At 53.8% G+C, this 22606-nt stretch overlaps 1 protein-coding gene across 1 annotated transcript in view; it reads right to left on the bottom strand.

Annotated features, from left to right (window-relative positions):
* Positions 1 to 1843: 1843 nt before the first annotated feature.
* Positions 1844 to 22606, bottom strand: part of CRY2 (cryptochrome circadian regulator 2) — a 34986-nt gene continuing 14223 nt past the window's right edge. Inside the window, exons 4-12 of the mRNA XM_069553985.1 lie at positions 22326 to 22510; positions 21266 to 21354; positions 16136 to 16276; positions 14562 to 14873; positions 14210 to 14361; positions 13891 to 14093; positions 13512 to 13604; positions 12270 to 12411; positions 1844 to 3931 (exon numbers count right to left, since the gene is read on the bottom strand). Coding sequence (XP_069410086.1) covers positions 12272 to 12411; positions 13512 to 13604; positions 13891 to 14093; positions 14210 to 14361; positions 14562 to 14873; positions 16136 to 16276; positions 21266 to 21354; positions 22326 to 22510 — 1315 coding nt within the window. The 3' untranslated portion in view covers positions 1844 to 3931; positions 12270 to 12271. The remainder of the gene's footprint in view (positions 3932 to 12269; positions 12412 to 13511; positions 13605 to 13890; positions 14094 to 14209; positions 14362 to 14561; positions 14874 to 16135; positions 16277 to 21265; positions 21355 to 22325; positions 22511 to 22606) is intronic.

The following is a 22606-nucleotide window of genomic DNA, read 5'->3' as shown; positions in this document are numbered from 1 at the left end:
GTTACAACAGTCCTAAGGCTTGATTTTTTTCTCATCTGTGAAATGGGGATGATAATGGTCCATCTCATGGTCGTGAGGATGAAATATAATACAAATGTTGGCACTGGAGGCTGGGAACACCCCACCTCCAGCTGGGAACCAGGGCTCACCCCTTGAGGGGACTCCCCCCCCACTCCACCCAAGGACTCTGCCGAGGGTCTCCTCTCTAAAGAGTGATTTAAGCCCCTTTCAGCCCCAAACACTTCTAATGGTGAATTGAGCCCTTCCTTTTGGCTTCTCTCAGCTTCTCCTCCCTCATGTCAGGACTTTGACATCACCCTCTCCTCACTTAGCACCTCAATTGTATTTCCTGCAGAGCACCCCCTTTTGCACTCAGACACCCCATAGCAGGCTTCTCACATTCTAAGACTTGGGGCCTTTCCTCCTGCCCCTACGGTTGACTTCTAGGGATTCTTTTGATGGTTTTTCGGTTCCCTCCAGTGCCTCTGCCCTGCAACTCCGGGTCATGGTTCCTCCTGGACTTCTCTCCCCTAAGAGGATTAAGCCTGTGTGTTCTCTCACAGCACATGGACTTCTGGGCACTCAGGCTGCTGGGCACAGCAAGGTCCCCAGCTCTGGTGGGTCATAGAGCCTCTGCCAAATCTCACTGGCTTGTATGGCTAGTTGAGAGAGCCGCAGAGGTCCTGTCCTTCTGAAAAGGCACTGTTTCACAGCTGTGGAAGCCTATGTGCAAATCTAGACTGCCCACTGGTTGCGCCTACAGCGTAGTGCCCAGAAAGGAGCAGTGGGCACCTGCCCTGCAGCCAACAAGCCCTGAGCTCCACTTCTGAGGTTAATACCTAGAGCTGAAGGCCTTTGCTACTTCTCTTCTCCGTGTTCCTGGGCCCAGAGGGGACACATAATCTTTCCTGTCTTGGTTCAGGCTCCTTTCACTAGGACCAAAAGGTAACCGCTTGCTGCTATGGTGCTGACTTTTCCTCCCAGGAAAGCAGTTTTGCCACAGTGGCTAATAATTTTTCCTTAGTGTCTGTGCTTCTCTACTAGGGAGCACCCTTAGGTCAGGAATGTGTGCGCGTGTAGGACAGCTCCACCTTCCAGAATCTTTGGCTCAAGAGCAAAGGTATATTAGCTCCCAAGGGCAAAGCAGAGCCATATTAGAGGGAAGGCAGGAGAAGGCGGAAGAGGGGAGGCCAGGCCCAAGTCTCGGCCATCAGGAGCTTCAAAGCAGAGCTGAGAACCAGACAAGTCCCAGGGTCAGGTTCTTCCTTTTCCCCTTTCTCACTCTGTGCAAGGCAGCTTGTGATATCATTGGCCTGGCCTGAACCCCTTCTCATAGGAACTTGGGATGTGGGTTAATAAAGCTCTCATGTTCAGCGGTCCAAAACTGGAAACCCTTACACAGTAGAGAAAGGGCCACTCTGGCCAGATGGTACCAAAGTCAGCATCCAGACTCTGGGCTTGGCTCTCCTCTGCACCAAGCAGCTGCAGCTTACATGCCCCAGCTAAGAATGGATTGAGGGCCAGGAGAGGGCCCTGCCATCGACTGATCCCCAGATTGGGGGTGTTGAAGTGGGCTGAGAGGCTAGGCCACTGCAGGAACCTCATCCCAGGCCTGGCATGCTCCACACCATTCTGGCTGACTGACCTCCAACTCTGACCAAGCTCTGGTGTCGAGACCACTAATTGCTCTAGCTGCTCAACTAGGGACCTCCCTGGTCCTCCATCTCCCACCCACTCTTCCCTGCTACCTCCAAGGTGGGTGAGAGGCTCCTGGTTCATTCAGATTAAGCCCTACTGCCGCCCAGTACCCAGACCTCCCACAAAATTGACATTACAACTTTGCTCAGATAGGATCAGACATTTATGGGACACATGGATATTCACAAACTGTGGGAGAAACACATCTTCCTAGCAATACAAAATCTCTGTATAAAGTGCATTTGGCCTGCGACCATCCCTCCCAACACTGGCCCTTGGGTCAGGATTTGGGGTAGTGCTCTGCAGGAGCCCCCAAGGACACCTGGGCCAGGAGAGGGGAGACACGAAGCCATCACAGAGCTCCAGGCCACTGGATAGCCCCTCTCCTCATTTCCAGCCCACTGGGAAAGGGCCAGCATGCCAGGGATGGTAGGAAGTAGGGGGCGCTGGTCCTGACAACATGTATCTTAGGGAAGAGACCCATCATCAAAAAGGTAGGCAAAGGGAATCATCCTGCCATCTGAGGTGCTGTCAAACACCGACTCTGGCCCTAAGCCCTCTGGCCATCCCAGTTTCATCGGTCAGTCCTTCCAGGCTTGCTCTCCCCTCCTTCTGGCGGTGGCCCCCGATGCTCTTTCCTCCTGGCTGAGGCTAAGACAGCAGTGAAGCCCCCAACCCAACACTGCAGAAAAAGCTGTTTCCCCCATGCAATACAGGACATTTCTTGTGAGTTGACACAGATACAATGGTTGGACTCCAAAGGCAGCTCTCCAGCTGAGGAAGCCTGAGGACATCTCAGGGAGAAGCCTGTCAGTGTGCTGGACAGACGCGGAGACAGGGGCCTGACCCAGGGTTCGGGTCCTAGGACAGAGAAGAGTGGAGGGCATGGCTGGGACAAGGTCACAGGGGAGGTAGAGAGGAGAAGGCCCAGGGCCAGCTTAATGTGACACGTGAGGACAAAAGTCCCACGAGGGGTTGGTCTCTCAGCCACACACACACACCTGCACACACTCCCGTGCGCACACACGCTGCGGCTCGAGTCTGGGCCGTGGGCGGGAGGAGGACACACTCCAGCTGGCCACACAGTCTTCCTTTCCGCAGGGTCCTCCTCAGCACAGACCTCCAGCAGCGGGAGGGTTGAGGTGGGAGCACCAGCCGCCCCTGGATGGCAAGCCCTTGGCTTCTCTGGGTCAAACGCCCCACCTGCTGCTTCCAGAAGGGTTGGTGCGCCGGGTGGGACCTCAGCTGGGGCCCTTCCCAACCGTCCCTGGCCGTGCACCTGCCTGGGCCCTTGATGTCCAGCTACCGGGAGGGCTGATGTGGCAGCTCGGTGCTGACCAGCCCCGGGCAGATGGCAATGGCTTCCCTGGCTGCCGTCAGCTGACCTCGGGGGCAGGACTGAGGTGCCGTGGAGTGTGGCCAGGGGGCCCTCCACCTCCAGGGACCTGGCCTCCTCCTGCTGGAGGCTCTGGGTCTCCAGTCTGCTCTGATTGGTGGAGGAGTGGTGAGAGCAAGGGTTAACTCCTAGCCTCAGGTTTCCAGCCCCGGAGAGTGAGAGGCTCCTCTCTCCTACTGTCAGACTGCACACCCAGCACTCAGGTCAGGCCCCTGGTGCACTTCTGCATGGAGCAGAAAGGCTGCAGATCTCTCCACAGCTCAGCCCCAGCTCCCCTAGGAAGACTTTGGGGAGTCCACTGGCAGGGAATTTTCAAAGCAGCAGCCAGACCAGGTGACTGTCTGGACAGCAACTGTCCCCTCCAGCCTGCCCGGCCCCCGGGGTCATAAAGCAGGAACTCAGGAGAATCCCACACTCTGCACAAGAGCCAGAAATGCTTCCCTCTGCTCCTCAGTCTGACGTGGAGGGAGGAGGGGGAAGGGGAGCAGGTGTCAGAATCCCACCTAAGGTCTGACCACCCTTCTAGGCATATGAGGCAGCGGGCCCCCAGGGATAGGTATGGGGTGACCGCCACCGCTGTGACCTCTAGTCCAGGGTCTGGAGGCTGAGGTGAAGCTGCTACCCATCCTTCTCTGGCCCAGACAGCTTTCAGAGACACATGAGTGTACACAGACGCATACACACGCAAACAGGCAGCCCTCCTTCCTCCGCACGCGCACACACGCACACACGCTCGCTCCGTCTCTGCAGGTGATCAGCGGCTCTGCAGGTTGCACTTCGCTGCCACAGCGGCGGCTCGGGCACCCAGGCTTTGCTCACGGAGCCACGGCACTGCAGCTGCAAGAGAGACGGGGCGAAAAGGAGCGTTCAGTAGACTCCCCGTTGCCCGGGACACAGCTCCTCTGGCTGTTTCTCTGGGGAACCAGGGAGAGCCCAGAGCGAAGTGCAAGGGCCGTGGCACCTGGGGACAAGGTGGCTGCTGGGATGCCAGCGGGTGCCTGGACGCTGGCCCTCTCCCTCTGAGGTGCTGACATGGACCAGCTCTCGCCGGTGGACTCTCTGGGCCTCCTCCCCACGAGGCCTGAGGATGGCAGAGGAGGGGGTCACTACCTGAGGCCTTGACACTTATTCAGATACGACAAGGGCAGTTTCTGTATCAAGGCACAAGGGCTGCTGCCAGAGATGGGAGAATCAAGGAAAAAAAAAAAAAAAGCTGGAAGAGAAGCCAGCCAGGACCAGTAATTCTGAAGATGAAGGCAATGACTGAGTTTGGAATCAGAGGCTGAGCGAACTTCCACATAGAGATAAAAGAAAGCTGGCGCTGTGCTAGAAGCCTGGGGGGGGTGGGGGCGGGGGAGAGGAGACACAAGGATGGGTCATCTTAAAGATTCATAACATCCTGGATGTAGGGCAGAGGGAAGAGATGGCCTCATGCTGGATAACAGGACAGGGCAAGCCCATCACAATGCTGGGTTGCCTGTTTCAAGAGGCCCAGGGTGCCTGAGAGTGCAGAGATACGCAGGCCTCCGTTCAAAGACTGTACCTCTTAGACGATGATCAGGTGGATGACAAGACGGCCTACTGAGCCTACAACAGGTCAGGCACTATACACATGTGTTAGATTCATATACAGATTTGTATACTGAAGCCCTGATCCCCTCAGAATGGGACTGTCTTTGGAAAGAGGGTCTTTAAAGAAGTGATTAAGTTGAAATTAGGCGCCTATCGTGGGCCCTGATCCCAGATGACTGGTGTCCTTCTATGAAAAGATCAGGGCGCAGACACACACAGAGGCCAGAGCCTGTGAAGACAAGGCGGACGACAGCGGTCCTCAGGCCAAGCGGAGAGGCCTCAGGAGAGGCCAGCTGCCACCAGCTTGACCTCAGACTTCCAGCCCCAGAGCTGTGAGCGGATGCATTTCTGTCATTAGAGTCACCCGGTCTGTGGCACCTTGCGTGAATCCAAGCGAACTAATGCAGCTTGCGACCCCATTAACTCTGAAGACACAGCCTCCATTTTCACAGATGAGAAAACTGAAGCCAGAGGGCTACGTAAGCTGCCCAAGACGACAGCATTCAGGAGGGACAGAGCCAAGCCAGGAAACCTAGGTCTGTCTGCTTCCACAATCTACGTTTTTGCCACTAAGTAATCTCTACATTATAGGATCTCCCATTTAAGACTTTCAGAGGATATAACAAGAAATTCAACATGGTGGCATGAAGATTAACATTCAAACAACATCAATGGAAGTTTAGATATTAACAGAAAAGGAAAAAATGCTCTCAAGAGTTGAAGACATTGGAGTCAGGGGTTCAAAATCAGTCTTCTGACACATGCAGCCCTTTTCAGACAAATGTTAAATCCAAAGAAGATTTTAACTGGACGATGATAATTTCTCTGGAAGCTGGGAAAAATGAAAAACAAATGTACGAGTGGATACCTGTATGGGCCAATACTGAGTAACTCTTTAAAATATTTTCAACAATTTTCTCTTTAAACTTGTACTACAATGACCTAGCCATATTTTTTTCACTACAAGTAAATTATTTGTTACTAAAGTGTATGTATGTTTATTGAAACATGCTAATTGACTCTTCTGAAACTGATAACTTCAGGACTGGAAAGTAAACAGGTGCTCCTACCCACTACCTCCATTTCTGGTGTTTTCTCCACCTTCAGGGACGAGGGACGATTAAGGGTGCTTGAGGATTCCTTAGAACACGAGCTCTTACTCTGGGGTTCCTGATCCTTAAGGGGTCCAAGGATAGGCCTTAAGGGGCAGTCCACAGAGACCATGACGTTCTGTGTACGTTTCGCTGTGTGTGGAAATAGGTGTAATTTTCCGGGGAGAGGCTTCATCCTTCATCAGACTCTTCAAAGCATGAGTAACCCAAAGAGGAGTTAAGAACTGATGCCTCAGCTTAGAAGATGAGGAGATGAGGTGTAGTTGGGCAGATATAATACTAAAAATTCATTGAGACCTATGCTCACCTGGACATGGTTTAGCCATGGGGCAGACCCGTGAAGGGAGGTGGCAATGACCTGGCCTCAGATAAGCCTCAGTGACCCACGACCCTCTGGGATGGCTTCAAAAGCCCACACAGAAAACCAAGGTTTGGAAGAACCAGCTCATCCTTGCCTACAAAGCTAGTCAAAGGGCGGGTCAATTGCTTACTCAAGCTGCTCGGTCAGCAGATAATTAGATGGTCTCTGTGCTCTTACTCTCAAGCTAGGGCATAAGTCTGCAGAAAAAGGCGCTCGGGGGAATCAAACGAGGCCGTACAGGAAAACGACAGCATCACTAAAACAAAGAGAAGTGCAGCTAGGGGAGAGGCGCCAGGGGAGAAATCAACCCAAACACGTACTAAAGACAAAGTCAGTCTCACAACGGTTCCACTCTCTCAACCCGTCAGAAGTGGCGGAACACAGACTAAGTTAATGACCTTCCCTCAGGGTGCCACTGTCAGTCAGGACGGCCCCTGTGTCCCTGGGCCCTCACACCGCTTCTCCCCCACTGGACACTCATCTGCAAGGCCGCCGCACCCCGGCTCCCAGCCCGGGAGGGGCGTGTGGCCTCTGTGCACACCTGAGCCTCGTCAGCAGAGGAGGCCGCTGCAGCTCAGGGTCTGGAAGAAACGTGGCTTGGAGCTGGACCAGGCCTCAGGGGCCCTCCTCCCCACCACAGGGGCTGAGGTGCAGGGCCCGGGCCTGAGAGGGGCAGAAGGCTGGCTCCCAGCCCCCACATCAGGAGCGGGGAAGGGCAGAGGTGCGGCTAGGCCTGGACGGGTTTACAGCTGGTCTCTCGGCTCAGCCTCTTGCTCCACTTTAGCTACTCGCCTGCCGTTCCTGCTGGACCACAGCAAAGGGGAGGAGTGTCTGTCAGTCAACAGCTACTGAGTAAGTGCCAGGGAAAGCATGAAGGGATGTCAAGTCCCAGCAAATTCTTGTTTCAGGAACTGAGTCAGAGAGGCAAGAGAAACCTGTATGAAGGCTCCCAGGACGGGTTTCTGACCACCACACAGCCTCCACTTGCCCGGGCAGCGTTTCACAGACTGCCCAGTGCCGCTCACACACGGTCTCACGTAAGGATGGAAATACACGCGACAGACGTCAGGACAATGGAGCGATTCCAGAAGTCAGGCTCCCCTCGGTGGGAAGTGAGACTGTTAGCCGCTCAGTCGTGTCTGAGTCTTTGCGACCTGGCGGACCGTAGCCTGCCAGGCTCCTCTACCCGTGGGACTCTCCAGGCAGGAACACTGGAGTGGGGAGCTGTGCCCTCCTCAGGGGAGCCCCACGGCTAACCGAGCCTGCGTGAACTTCGGGCGGAGGAGGGGGAGAGGTGGTCCTTGCCGTGAACCTTCCGTGTTCAATGGGCTTCTCTCAACAGATCGGTATGCACCAGCAGCAGGGCGAATGGATCCTGCGCACTGCTGAAGCAGCTGGACCAGTACAAAACCCGCACACAATCGGAGGCTGATGGAATCCCGAGTGGTCAGCAGCTTTGGGGATTACGCAGTAGCGGCTGAAATGAAAGCTATTTGAGGCTGGCTTTTCAGTTTTGTGAACATCGTACAGTAACCAAGTGCAGAACAGATACTGATGTGGGTCTGAGGTAAGCGTGGAACCAACTGATATCAGGATATGTTTTCCCACAAGATCAGTTTAAATCATTGTCTGGCCCAGGCCTGAGGCATCAGAAACAACAGAATAACAAACTAGAGAGGCTGGAGCTAAACACGGCCTGAAGGGTCCGTGATGGAGCCTTCTGGCTGGTAGATTGTGCTTATTCACGCCTGACAGCTATAGCATCTCGGAAAGGTTATGAATCCGGTCCTGAGTCACTAAGCTCCACTGACAGAGAGGAGAAGGGGCGAAGGCAGTGAAGACTATCGGCTCAGGCCCCGGGGCCACTGCTGTGTGGCCCGTCCAGCCCAGGCTGCTGGCTCTGACCGCGGGAATCACAGAGGCAAAGACTCCCTGAGAAGCACGTGCAAGGCGGCGGCGTGATTTCGTCTGTGGTGCATTTTACTCAGAGGCTTTTCACACGTGGTTTCTCCTTCTCTTTCCCCAATGCGTGTGCTCGGTGGGTAGGGCAGGTGACGAGATGCTGTTATCACTGGTTCACTGGTGATGACGCTCAGCACACGGTGAAGCACAAGCGCCACTGAGAAATTCTTTTCTTCCAGGGTCTCCAGAGAACACGCGTATCTGTCCTGTCCTCCGACCTCCGGGCCCCACTTCCAGTCGACTGGCCACGATGAAGGGCTGACCCTTGAGAATCAGTCCTCCCGATCCCGACAGGCTGATGGACACCCCTGGACTACACGCGAGGAGAGGCGCTGGCCTCTGCACCCTTGCAGTGGCCTCTTGGGATCACTGCCATGGCCTCTCGACAGGCTCTCTCCCCACACCGCTTCCTCTCGCGTCCCAGCCCAACGCCTGGTTAATCTTTAAAAAATGCCAGTTTGATCATCCACTCTGTTTCAAAATGCGCCTTTGTTCCCAGAGTACACACCAAGGACTCTCTCTGCCTGACATTTAAGGCCCTCCACGACTGGACCCAAGTGTAACCTTATGTTCTTATAAAAAATAGTAATAACAATATCTGTAATAATAATAGCTATCATTTTCTTTAGGAACTTCTAAGGCTAAGCGGGGCTTCCCAGGTGGCACTAGTGGTAAAGACCCTGCCTTCCAGTGCAGGCGATGTAAGACACGGAGGTTGATGAGTGGGGAAGATCCCCCGGAGGAGGAAATGGCAACCCACTCCGGTATTCTTGCCTGGAGAATTCCAAGGACACAGGAGTCTGGTGGGCTACAGTCCATAAGGTTGCAAAGAGTCAGACACGACTGAAGCGACTTAGCACGCAAGGCTAAGTACCCTGCGTATCACACAGACACTGTTAGTTACTGACAGCACCCACACTCTGCAGCTAATAGAACCTGGAGTTTGTCTGGTGGCTCGTGGACGTGGCTCAGACAATAGATCAGGAATGGTCTAAGTCAGTGATTCTCAGAGTGTGGTCCCAGAACAGCAGCATCATCAACTGCTGGGAACGTGTTAGAAATGCAAATTCTCAGGCCCCAGCGCAGGCTTGTTGGGGGCGGGGCCCAGCCATCTGCGGCTTAACAAATCCTCCAGGGGCTTCTGTTGCTCACTCAGGTTGGAGATCAACGGTCTAAATAATCCGGATCCTATATTCCAGCTTGGGGGTGGCTTTATGACGCAGTTCTGGCTCGTGATGCCAATGTGAAAAGCTGGGGAAGAAGAGGTGTCCTGGTAAAGGTTTTATTTTCTTGATGAAAAGGAAGAGAGGCACCCCCCTGATGACCTGGCACAGTATAAAACTGCAAAAAACTTCACTGTGCCCCAAACCCAAACTTTACTTTCTTTTACTCAACTTTATTTTTCCTTCATACCACTTAGGGCTTCTTGACACAAGATGTATCTATCTGTTTACTGTCTGTCTCCTCTCACAGAGATGCACCCAAGGGCGGGCAGGACTCTGTTAGTCATGTTCACAACCATATCCAGTGCCTACAACAGTGTCTGGCAAAGTGTGATCACTTGATATATGTTTATTGAATGAATAAGTACAGCTGTCTCTGCGATTCCTTCTCTTTTTTGCTTTGAGCAAGGAATTGATGGCTGAAGCTGTGGCAGCCACCTTAAGGCCAAGAAATCAGAGAATCTCAGAAAAATTGGCTCTGACATTGTTGAGCCATCAGACTCAAACCAGCAACACTGTGCTCTGGGCCTTTTGTTCCTTCAGTTCAGTTCAGTTCAGTTCACTCAGTCGTGTCCGACTCTTTGCGACCCCGTGAATTGCAGCATGCCAGGCCTCCTTGTCCATCACCATCTCCCAGAGTTCACTCAGACTTGTGTCCATCGAGTCCGTGATGCCATCCAGCCATTTCATCCTCGGTCGTCCCCTTCTCCTTCTGCCCCCAATCCCTCCCAGTATCAGAGTCTTTTCCAATGAGTCAACTCTTCTCATGAGGTGGCCAAAGTACTGCAGTTTCAGCTTTAGCATCATTCCTTCCAAAGAAATCCCAGGGCTGATCTCTTTCAGAATGGACTGGTTGGATCTCCTTGCAGTCCAAGGGATTCGCAAGAGTCTTCTCCAACACCACAGTTCAAAAGCATCAATTCTTCGGAGCTCAGCCTTCTTCACAGTCCAACTCTCACATCCATACATGACCACAGGAAAAACCATAGCCTTGACTAGATGGACCTTAGTTGGCAAAGTAATGTCTCTGCTTTTGAATATGCTATCTAGGTTGGTCATAACTTTTCTTCCAAGGAGTAAGCGTCTTTTAATTTCATGGCTGCAGTCACCATCTGCAGTGATTTTGGAGCCCCAAAAAATAAAGTCTGACACTGTTTCTACTGTTTCCCCATCTATTTCCCATGAAGTGATGGGACCAGATGCCATGATCTTCGTTTTCTGAATGTTGAACTTTAAGCCACCTTTTTCACTCTCCACTTTCACTTTCATCAAGAGGCTTTTTAGTTCCTCTTCACTCTCTGCCATAAGGGTGGTGTCATCTGCATATCTGAGGTGATTGATATTTTGTTCCTTAAGAAAACTAAATCCCTCTTTTGTTTTCACCATAGTAGCCATGTTTTTTATCCTAGCAGCCCCATTTATTACTAACACATATATTTAATCATTTAATCTTTGTAACAAGAACCTAATTTTTGACGAGGAAACCAAGTCTCAGAGAGCTTAAGTAATCTGCCCAAGATCATGTAATCATGAGGCCCCCCCCCCCCGCTTGCTGCCTACATTCAATTCACCGTCCAGGTCCGCTAAGGTAGACTTCTGTGCTGTACTCCTGGATCGCTCTAGCCCACCACATCTGTCTAATGCTAAGCTGGTAGAGTCTGAATCATCTGTCCAGGAATTCTAGATCATTTGTCTTATTTCTCTAAGCAGACTATTACATCCTTATGGATGGGCATCGTATCATGTTTTATATGTCTTAAGCTCCCTTTCCTCACACATTTGCTGGTAACAGTTTCAGGCTCAAGTGGATGTCATTACCTTCCTGAGCAACCATAACCCAGACGATTAACCTCTCTGTTCTTTGATCTTCTCACTTGAAAGTCAGAGTATCAGCTTGGCAAGTTCCAGATTTGTACGATAGAATGAACTTTGCTTAGTATCACAGACTTAAGAGAGAACTAAGGGGTAATATCTAAGGTTGCCAGTACTCTCAGGGCGAGATAACACAAATCTGTCCACCTGTGACGTCTGTGACAAAGTGCCTAGTCGGGTAAAGGGCATCAAACATCTGCTGCGTCACTGACACGTGAGTCTAGACCAGATGGCCCCGCCTGGGCTTGAAGTGCAAGAGCTTAGAAAAAAACGAACTGGCTTCACGGAGAAAATTCCCCTCCCATCTAATCTTGCGGACATGGCACATAAGGAACAGCCCAAGATGATGACCCAGAGTGGATAGTAATTTATGTCTTCCCCAGAAAGGCATAAAAGGCCCTTCTTACTCTGGGGAAGGAAGAGGCAGGTTTTTGTTTTTGAAGACATTCAGGGGCTTCCAAGGAAGATGAGCACTGACAGGGAAGTGCAGAGCTGAAGCCAAGAGAAAGACATGAATGGAGGCGTGGCTCTAAGAGGCACAGATGACTGACGGGAGCCTGGGTCTTCCGGTTGGTGGTGGGGCTGGGCTGAGTGAGCCTCCAAGCACCCCAAGCCTACATTCTGGAAGTGTGTGCTGCCCTCTGCTGGCCAGCCTCAAGCGCACAGCCCGTCGGGGCAACTGGCAGAGGGGCCTGGAGCACCCCCAGCCCTGCCCTGGGACGACTTCCCCCTCAGCTTCACACCCAGGTCTCCGCTTTCTTTTTTTGGATATGGCTCACTTTGATAGGTACAAAGAGTCTTTTTTTTCCTTTCCCATAGCTAGCAAAGAAGGAACAAGGCTTTACCTGTAAATTCTCTTTTTAGTATTAGAAAGTGTAAAAGTCAGAATAGTAGAATTTGAGCTGAAATCCTAAAAAAGTCATGCAGTCCTCACCAGGCTTTAATCCCATTTGCCGGGTTTTAAGCTTCACCTGGCAGGGCAGTAGTTTCCCAAACTCACCCCCAGCCCTCCCCGCCTCACCCCACGAGACTCTCCCCCCCTCACCCCCGCCTCCCTGCCTGGCCTCACTCACTCTCAGACGCCCCTGCTTGGCAGTTCTGAGGGGAGCGACTCCGCCACCCTGGCCCGTTTGCTGAGCTCTCCACCAGGCGGCTCCTCCGCTGCTTCCAGCTTGCGCTTGGGAGATGCTGGGCCCCCGGGCAGTGGTCTCGGGCCTGTAGGGGAGCAGGTCAGTGTCACACGGACACATGTGTTCAGCCCACATGACCCTCAGCTGCACAGAGGTTGCTCTTTAGGGGGCAGGGAGACTGTTCCTCAGACCAGCCCCTCTCCTTTCAGCAGTGACCGCCTGGAAAGATCCGAGGAGAGCATGACCAGGCCTGCAGGCACGTGTGCCAGCTCTGGGGGCCCAAGTGCCAAGGGTTCCAGGCCAGAGATGGATGGGCCTGGCGGCTCTCCTTGCTTGGGGACTGAGGCCTTCCCTCGGCAACCGGCCTCCCGATGCTGGGATGAGCACACTCTCCCCTGTGGAGCCCACCTGGCCAGGCAAAGTAAAAAAGCTCTGTAGTTCTCTACAGTATGAGCTTGCCAGTCTTTGTCCCAGAGCTGAAGGGCAGAGGTTAAGAAGGGGGCAAGTCTGCCTACCCCTCACTCCTGCCACCTCCTGCCTGGATGACTCGTCGCCCCTAAGCACCCGCAATCCTCGGGGGCTCCTGCCCACGCTGTGCTCTCCGCATACACACAGCAGGCAGAGTGAGCTCTTTAAAACATAAAGAGGTCACGCCTCTGCCCTGCTGACCCCGTCAGCGCCTTCTCCCTGCACACAAGGGAACGCTAACCCTCCTGTGGACGCGGAGTCTACACGGTGCTGCTCTGGCTATCCATCCTTGTCTTGCTCCAGCTCATTGCTCAGGACACGCCAGCCCCACTGGCCTCCCTCCTCTCGTTCCTGGGACGGGCAGCTCGCTTCCTTCTCTGAGTCTTTTCTTGCTGCTCCCTTTGCCTGGGATGCTCTTCCCCCTCTTCTAGGAAGGCTGGCTCTGCTCACTACGTGGGGCCCTGGTGCTCCACCTGAAGTCACCCCCCTCCCCAGCGCTCTCTTAGCAGGTCATTCAGCTTGATTTTCCTGCAAAGCACTTGGTATCTGACGTGATCCTGCACGGTTCCTTTACCATCTGTGTCCCCGGGGGGAGTTCAAGCTCCACTGGGGCGTAAGTGTTCTGGTCTCCGTCCTCAGCCCCCTGTGACTGAAGCGGAGGTAGCTCTGCAGTGCCCCTGGGATGGGCACAGGCCCCCGGAGGCCAGCTGTACTCACCCGCACTGCTTGAGCTCCCTGCCTGGCTTGAGCTGGGCTCTGCCACTGGGGTGCTGAGGTCTTCCACACAGGAAGGAACAGATGCCAGCAGACCTGGGAATGAGGCAGGGGAGTAATCGGAATGCAAACTCACAGGACTGAAGGGGTAGGTGAGGACAAGACAGGGGGGTCCTAGGTTCTGTCTCTCCCCACTGGCTGCAACTAATTCAGCCCAGCCTGAGCGGCCTGTGCCCAGGAAGTCAAGTCAACAGCCTGGAAGGCAGCGCTCGGTGGTGTTCCTCTGCAAACATCTGGGAATCCCCAATCCCACCCCAGGAGCCCGGAGGTGCTGCCCCTGTCTGGGGATGAGGGGATGTGGGGGCGGGGGGTGGCTCCTTACAGAGTCCCCGGTAGCGGGAGAGCTGCTGGTAAACTTGCTTCATCCGCTCGATGTTGAGCCGGCTGGCCTCGGCGTGGTTGACGATGGGCCGGGGGTAGTCCACGCCAATGATGCACTTGGCTGCCTTCTGAATGGACTCTGGGGCGTTCCAGGGCTCATAGATGTACCGGGAGGGGAACCCTTTCAGTTTGGGCAGGTATCGCCTGAAACGCACCCACCGGACGACCTGTCAGCACGCCGGGAGCCTCCTCCAAAGGCCAACTGTTTCTCACCCGAGGAGGAGGCTGCAGTGGTCAGAGAGCCTGCTCTGCATCCTCACCTGATGTAGTCCCCACTGGGGTCCGTGCGGCGGCCAAAGCCCACCGGGCAGTAGCAGTGGAAGAACTGCTGGAAGAAAGCGCTGCAGGACAGCCACATCCAGCTGCCGGCATTCACGCTGAAGTCCGCGTCCAGGAGCAGCTCATCGAACACCTAGACGCAGGCAGGAGAAACCAGGAGCCTCCAGGGGGGCCTCGACCATGGTTCTCCCCGTCACCACATGACCCCCAGGGAAGGGTGTCAAAGCCTTCTGCTGTGGGCAAGCCAAGAAGGATCTGGAGGGAATTTCCTGGACCCAGGGGCCCCAGCCCACCCCCCAGCCCCCACGGGGGCGGCCCGCTGAGAGCACTCACCCGGACCCCGCTCTCCCAGCTGACCCAGAGGTCCCCGCGCGTGAGGAAGCAGGCCACAGCGTGCCGGGCCAGGTGGTGGACCCAGCCCTCCTGCCTCAGCTGGGCCATGATGGCGTCGATCCAGGGGAAGCCTGTCTTGCCCTCGGCCCACTTGGCCAGGGCCTCGGGGTTGCGATCCCAGGGGATCTGGATGCAGATGGGGTTCCCCTCCATGCGGTCGAACCTGGGGTTGTTGGTGGCCGCCGTGTAAAAGAACTCTCGCCACAGGAGTTGCCCAAACAGGGAGAGTGGGGGCGTGCTGTTCCGCTTCACCTGGGGGCGGGGACAGCACGCGGGTACACACGCCGGCCTCGCCCCTGGCACCTGCCCCTCGGCCTCCCCACGGAGGACCGGAGCTGCCACCTCCACCCTCGACGCGGGGAGGGGCCACGCCCAGGAGAAACGGCAGAAGGTGCCCCCAGAACCCCGCGCCCTGGCTGTGCCCACTGCTGCTCTGAGCACCAAGACAGCAGGCGGCGGCAGGGACGGTGCTGTGGGACTCGGGGCTGGGAACTGAGCTCCCCAGGCTGGTTACGACCCCTGTCCTCAGGGGCCCCTGTGTAACTCTTTCTAAAATGTCAAAGGGGGTCTTCTCAACAGCACACACACAAAAACGCTCAGTCTAGATTTTGGTTAAATACGTGATACCCGAAGCCTGGATCTGGGGCCATGCGGGAACTAAGACCCTCCAAGCGAATGATGCATGTGCTCATCACATCCGAGCTCTTTTCAGCCCACGGACCGTAGCCCCAGCCTCCTCTGTCCCTGGGACTCTCCAGGCAAGCACACTGGAGTGGGCGGCCATGCCCTCCTCCAGGGGATCTTCCCAATCCAGGCATCGAACTTGTGTCTCCTGCCCTGGCAGGCAGATTCTTTACCACTGTGCCACCTGGGAAGCCCCAAGGGAATGATACTTTTCCTAAAATCACAAGATTACCCACCGAGTGGCAGAGCTACCCCAGGCCACAAAATCGGGATACTGGTAAACGTAAGGACACATGAAACAACGCAGATGTGAGGACGATCTGATGAATCTCAGGAGCTGGAGGTGTGGCCCTCTCTCTTTGTGGGGGCAGGTACATTACCACAAGGTGCTCTGCCCGTTGCCCCATCCGGCCCTGCATTTGGCCCTCTGGTTACTTCCTCATCACTGATGGGCAAGCACCACGAGACAGTCTGGACACCACCCCATAGCGGGCCACTGCGCTCCTCACCTCAGGACTGGCTCCAGCCTCACCCGTCCTGCCTCCCGCCCTGAGGGCTCAGCCCTCACCACCCTGCTGCTGGCAGCTCTGCCACTCCGGGTGTCTCGCCCTGAGGCCGGCCTGTCCGGCTCCACTTGAGAAGCTGGATGTGGTTTCGAGTGGAGGTTGGTGCTGTGCTTGGCTCTGCCACCTCTCGGATGTGGCCTGCTCCTCACTGTCTCTGGACAGTGCCCACACTTTAGCCAGAGGGAAGGCCTCCCTGCATGCTGACTGGCCGGCCCGGAAGACCCTGGTCCGTCGGCTGCGCGCGGGCGGGCTGACGGCCCTCACCTTCCTGTACAGGTCCCACAGGCGGTAGTAGAAGAGACGGCAGGAGAGGCACCCAAAGCGCAGGTAGGGGCTGAGGCCCGTGGGGCTGGCCAGCAGGGAGGTGGCGTTCATCCGGGGCCTCTCGTAGCTGGCAACCCAGGCCTGCAGCAGAGAGAGAGGACGGGGGAAGGACAGGCTGGGACGCTGCTTAGGAGCGAGCCTGATGCAGCCGGTGGTTAAGGAACCTGCTGAAGGTCGCAGACCGGAAAGCCAAGGAGCCAGGACCAGAGTTCTGCGCACATCCCACCCCTTCAGGCCGGCGCGATTTCTGATGGAACCACCACCAGCCAAACAATGGGGGGCCCAAGTTCTCACCCTGACTCTGTTTAATTTGTGCTATGACTGTAGTAAGTTATTTAGTCCCTCAGCAACTTTTCTATTAAGTGAGAAGAAAGTTTCCTACCTGCTGGAGATTAAATACAGTGACAGATGTGGAAGTTTCTGAAAGCACTGAACAGGCCATGACTCTACAGGAGAAAGGACAGGGGCTTCCACGTTACAGAGGGCAGCTCTCGTTCAGCTCCCGGTCACAGGGGCCCTGAGGCTGCTGCTGCACAGATTCGCCCAGATCCACTTCTGCCCACCGCCCCACAGCACTGAGAAGCCCACTGCTGCGGACCCAGAGTCACGAACTGCGGGGGTCGCTTGTCTTGTTTTTCTCATCAGTTGCTGCCAGCAGGGTACTTAACCTCCACAACTCAGGGACCCCTGCTCTCTCATTTGCGATTAACAATCCCATGAGGCACCATTTGTTGCCTCCTTTTGAAAATGAAGAATAAGGCTAAGAAGGGTTACGTGACTGCTGGGGTTACAGAGATGGTAAGAGATAGGGCTGGAGGGACTGACTCCAGTCTTTTCCACTCCCTCTAACAACTATTTTCTTTCTCAATTCCTAATGCCCTCTTGTTCTTTGTGAGGACTATTTCACAAACTTATACCCTCTTGAGACCTCCAATTCCATACTTACCCACCCCTCTTCAGCAGATGACCTTCCTCCCTCATGATAAGGAAAGGGAAGCCATCAGGTAGGAAACACCTCAACTTTTAGCCACGACATCCACAGGCTCACCTGCACCCACCGCCTCTGCGACCCTGCCCAAGGCTAAGGCCTCTACCCGGCTCTGGAGCCCTCCTCCATCTCTTCTCACACACATTACACCTCTCCCTCTCTTCTGTGTCCGCTCTAAGAACACTGGGGAAGTGGTCTCGGCTCTTTGCAAACAAAACAAAACAAAAATAAATACTTTCCAGTCACCCTGCAGACTTCCGCCTGCATCCTCTTTCCTCCCTTCACAGCCAGCCTCACTCTATTTCCTCGAACCCAGCTCCACGTCCCCCTTTACCACTCCCACCAGAGCCTCCATGACGTCCACGCCACTGAATCCTGTGGGCATCTTCTGTCCTTTCGTTTCTGGGCCTCCCAGCCACTCACCCTACTGCCCGCGCCCCTGTCTCCATTCCCACCATTCCGTTGGCTCCTGGTTGCCTCTCAGCTCTCACCTGGCTGGCTACTCATGTTTTACCAGCTCCACCGTGCCTCCCAACCCTGAAGTTTTGGCGTCCCAGGGCTCTGTCCTGGGCCCTCTGCTCCACTGTGCTCCAGCTTGGTTCAGCCAGTCCTGTGGATCCTCTAAGGCTACTTCCTTGCAGACAATCACCACGGCTCTAGCTTGCACCCCGACTATGACCTAGACTCCCAAATCACCCTAGCCAACTCCCTGCCAGAGATCTCCACTGGACTGACTTTCAGGCCTCAAGGGGAGCAGGCTCTTTTCTTTAAACTGCCCTTCCACTGGCATGCCTTATCTCAGAAAGCGCACTGTCATCCACCTCGTTGCCTGAGCCAAAAGCATGGCCGTCACCGTTACCTGCCCTCCCTCAGCAGGTCATGTCAGTCCCACTGTCCAAGTATTTCTTCACCCCGTCCTTTTCCGTCCATCCCCTGTTGCCATCGACCTGGTTTAGGCTAAGACTATCTATACTGGACAACTGTGACAGCCTCCCACCTGCCTCTCTGCATCAGCTCTTGTGCCCTCTAATCCACTGTCCACACCGGGAGCAGAGTGGTTCTTTAAAATGCCTGTCCCTGAGGGCAACATCTGCACCAGGCTTCCTGGTGTTCTCAGGCTAGAGTTCCAAATCCTAAACAAGGCTCACAAGCACCCTGCAGTCTGCTGAGGGCCCATGTTTCTAGCTTCCTCCCTTGCCACATGCTCTTGCTAGCCTTTGCACATGCAGCTCCCTTTCCTTGGTTAATTTTGACTCTTCCTTCAAGCCTCAGCCTCAAGGCCACCTTCCCAGCAGGTGATCCTCAGGTATTGGTTAAGTACCTCTAACAGACCCAAGGTATATTTGCCTGCTCACATCCTTGCCCACCATTCTTTGAAAATCTTTTTAAGTGAAACATAGATACAAAAGCACACTGATGGGTGGCTTAATGGATTATTCTAAGGAAAATGCCTCTGCAACCACCACCAAAGTTCAAGAATCAGCACCTTGCCGGCCACCCCAGAAGCCCACCTACGTGCTCCGCCAGTCAGGTCCCTTCCCTGCTCCATCAATAACCACCGGCCCAACTCTGTCAATAATCAGGTCCCAGCATTTAAAAATGTTAACATTCTTCTGTTTTTCCAAAGCACATTTGGGAGGGAGGGCTTTACCTTTTCAGTTATTCCTTGCATTTTTAAAGTGTTTTCTATTCTTTTTTTCATCCAAATGTACATCCGTAGGCACATTTTGCTTAGTCTTGGTCATGTAAGAGAGTTCAACGTGTTATTTATTCTATTCTATGCATTTCTTGCCATTTCCTTCTTTTCCTTTTAGATTTCTTATAAAGGAACTCAAGATCTTTGACTTGCACTAGTCCCACAATCTGGATTCCCCTGTGTTCTTACGGGTGCAGTTCAGCATACTCCTCTGGCCTGTGTGCCGCTTGCAAACTGGTGGCTGGTACCAAAGACTGGCGTGGACTCAGGTTTCCTGTCTTTGGCGAGACTACAGGGGAAACATGCCTGACAGTCACTATCCTTGGTGTTAGCAGTCATTAGTGAATCACCAGGGGCTGTAAGATTCCTCTGTTCCTTTTTCATTTAATAACTGGGACACTTTTGTGGAGAGATGCTTGCCTTCAGCTACTACTGGGTAACCCACTGGTAAAGATCATATTGTTTGGCCCCCTATTTCTGGTAACAGCACTTAATGTTCTTGTGGTGACCCACCCCTTCCCTAATCTCAGTTCAACTGGGTAAAGTAGAGCTAAGCCCACCTTGGACTCTGGGAGCGGGCTCACTCCCAGATTCAAGTCTGAACAGGGAAGGGGGCACCCTCTTCCCTGGCCTTAGTGACAGTCAGGGACAGTCACATGACCCAAGCCAGACCAACGAAAACACTTCTTGGGACTTTTTCTGAAGCTTTTGGAAACTTTCTCAGGTAGTACTAAGCACACTGAAAATAAGCCTCTGGTGACGAGCCTTGCCACCACTCAAGGAAATCCTGCCTGAGAATGAAACAATACACAGAAAGGCAGTACTGAGATGGAGAATGCATTCCAAGTAGCATTAGCTGGACACCTGGGTCCAGCTATGCCTGAAGGCTACATCCTGGGACTCTTGGGTATATGAGTTAAGAAAAATTCCTTTTTCAAAAGCCATCTTGCAAACAAGAACTGATCAATATAGTCAGTCCTCTTGCTCTCCCACTTTCACCACCCTCTGAACCACTCCCTTCCTCACCCTGAATGGACTTTACTTCCCTGTTTCACGTCTGTCATCGCTATAGACTATGTTTTAAACTCTATGTCTGTCGTGCTGGGAAGGCTTTCTAGTAGCTAGACTGTCCTGACCTAAGAAAATGCTCACTTCAGTTTTGGAGAAGTGAAGTTGAAATAAACCTCCTGAAACGGTTTAAACTCCTGTCCATCAGGCACCTTGTGTTCTCCCAGATATGTAAAATACAGTATTCCCCAAGATCATCTTTGAGTCTAAAGGGCTCTGACATAGGCTCCCCTTTCTGCCCCCTCGGCCCAGCCTTTGTCTCCAGACTGACTACAAGGATGTCTGCATAAAGCTAATGTGGGCAAAGACGGCTGGTTCCCTCACAGATCTTGGACATCAATGTTCCTCCTTTTAAATGGCTGGGGCTTGCTTTCGGCCCTGTCTGATGGTAAGATCCAAATGGGGACCTCAAGGCCACTGCGCCTTGGGGAGACTAGGCCCATGACCCGCCTTCACTGCTGGTGAGGTACTTCCTGGGCTGGGGAGCACTCTTCCCAAGTGGGCTGTCTTAGCCTCCTTCCTGCACTGTTATCACCTGGCTGCTGGGCCAAATGCCCACTACCTGAGCAGGAATAGAACACGCTGTGATTCTAGGGACCCAGTCTATAAACCAGCTGCAGGGGGGCAGGAAACAGGAGTGACTGTTCTTGAGAACAGTCTCTGCTCCTGTAGTCCCAGGAGGTGTAGGTGGGAGGGACGTTGTGAGGGCCTCCTCTGGGGCCTCTCAGCCTCTTTCTTACCTCTGAGCAATTCCCGCTTCACTGGGGGGTGGGCCATTCGCTCTGCGCTGAGCAAATGGAAATCAGTGCCTCGGAGGAGACTCAGCCAAAGCGAGCAGGGGTGGGGAACACGGAAACACAAAATAATCTTCTACACTTTACTACCAGATATCCTCTGAGTAAGAGAACATCTGACCTTTTACCCACTGACCTCTTAGGAAGGGGACACACCAATGAAAAAAAAGGCAATCTAGCCCAAGTTTTAGAACCGAGTAGAACAAGGTCTCACTCTGCTACTTAGAAACTGTGTGACCTCAGGCAAGGCTTGACTTCCTCACTGGTAAAATGGAGAGCTTAGTATCCACCTTGCAGAGCAGATGGGAAAATGAAAGGGAACAGCACAAGCAGGTGCTAGACCTAGAAACGCTCAGCCCCGTGACCAGCCCATGGGATAAGCACTCACTTATGGCAGCTGCTCTTACTGCTGTTACCAACCAGCCTGAGTTAAGAGGCACTCAGGGACATGAACCTGGCTCCACCCCCCTGGCGGCACGGGGGTGTCAGCATCTGAAGCCCTGTCTCGGCATCGGGGGCCATACCTTCCGCTCCAGGTGCTTATCCAGGCGGGCCAGCGCTTCCGTCTCTCCTCCCCGCCAGACCGCTGGGCCGAGCCCTTCGGTGGGGAACCCTACAGGGGCGGCAGGGCCACAGGACTGGGGGTCAGGCCAGTCTGGTAATGGTGCAGCAAGTGCTCACATGCGGCTCTGTTCTCTGAGCTCCGTGCGAGCTGGACTGTGGTGTTCTTGGTGCTAAGAGAACTAACGCCAAGCGAAGTGAAGTCCCTCAGTCGTGTCTAACTCTTTGGGACCCCATGGACTGTAGCCTACCTCCTTCCATGGGATTTTCCAGGCAAGAGTACTGGAGTGTGTTGCCATTTCCTTCTCCAGAGGATCTTCCCAACCTAGGGATCGAACCTGGGTCTCCCGCATTGTAGGCAGACACTTTACCTACGGTCTGAGCTATCAGGGAAGTCACTGAGATAATCCTTAATGTTTCCTCAGTGATGTTTTCTAAGTCATGCAGGTTTTCTTCCCACTGTGACCTCTTCTCTCCTTTCCCTTGCCTCCCTCATCTCAGCCATGTCTCATCATAGGCAGGTGAGAACAATCTTATATGGCTGGCCCTGGCAGGTTGGCTGGCTACAGCTGTGGTTTTTAGGTGAGAAAGGCTAACTTCATTCAGATCAAAAAAAAATGTGTGATAGGTGGGGAAGGGGAGAGAGGCTGACATAGCCCCTTTCATCAGAAGCAATACCAGTTATGTCGGTATTGAGAAGCCCACTGATGCCAACACCAGGCTATGTCTATATCGTCTGAGAGGTAAAAGTATAAAATTAGTCATGAACTAGAAACAGAAGCTGAACATGTGACTATGAACAGGAAAAAAGACCAGAAGGACTGCTGTAAAATGATCAGTGGTAGGTAACTGTGACAGCTATTTCCACTTTCATCTCTCTGTATTTTCTAAAGTGTCCACAATGACATGCATCACTTTGACAAAAAAAAAAAAAGAACAAAAAAAACAAGCTGGTTTAAAAAAAAAAAACAACAAAACGAAAAAGGACGTGACAGTGTGAGGGGCTGGGGCAGTAGTACTTACCCAGCTCCTCCAGGGAGGGCACGCCGTAGGTCTCATCGTGGCTCTCCTGGATCTCGGCCTGGCAGCCCTCCATCTGCTGGCTGGTCACGGAGCCCACGGGCTTCCTGGGCAGCTCCATGCGGCTGATGATGGCCTGAAAGCGCTTGTAGGTAAGGGGTGGCTTCTGCCCATTCAGCTCAATGATCCTGGGAATCCCAAAGACGCCTGCCGTCACTCACGAGGCCCTTCATCTCAGGTTCCTGCCCACCCAGAAAAGAGCCCAGACTGTGCAGTCTTGGAGG

Source organism: Ovis canadensis, chromosome 15, assembly GCF_042477335.2.
Source record: "Ovis canadensis isolate MfBH-ARS-UI-01 breed Bighorn chromosome 15, ARS-UI_OviCan_v2, whole genome shotgun sequence".
NCBI classification, from domain to species: domain Eukaryota; kingdom Metazoa; phylum Chordata; class Mammalia; order Artiodactyla; family Bovidae; genus Ovis; species Ovis canadensis.
This window is presented reverse-complemented; position numbering and strand designations above follow the sequence as displayed.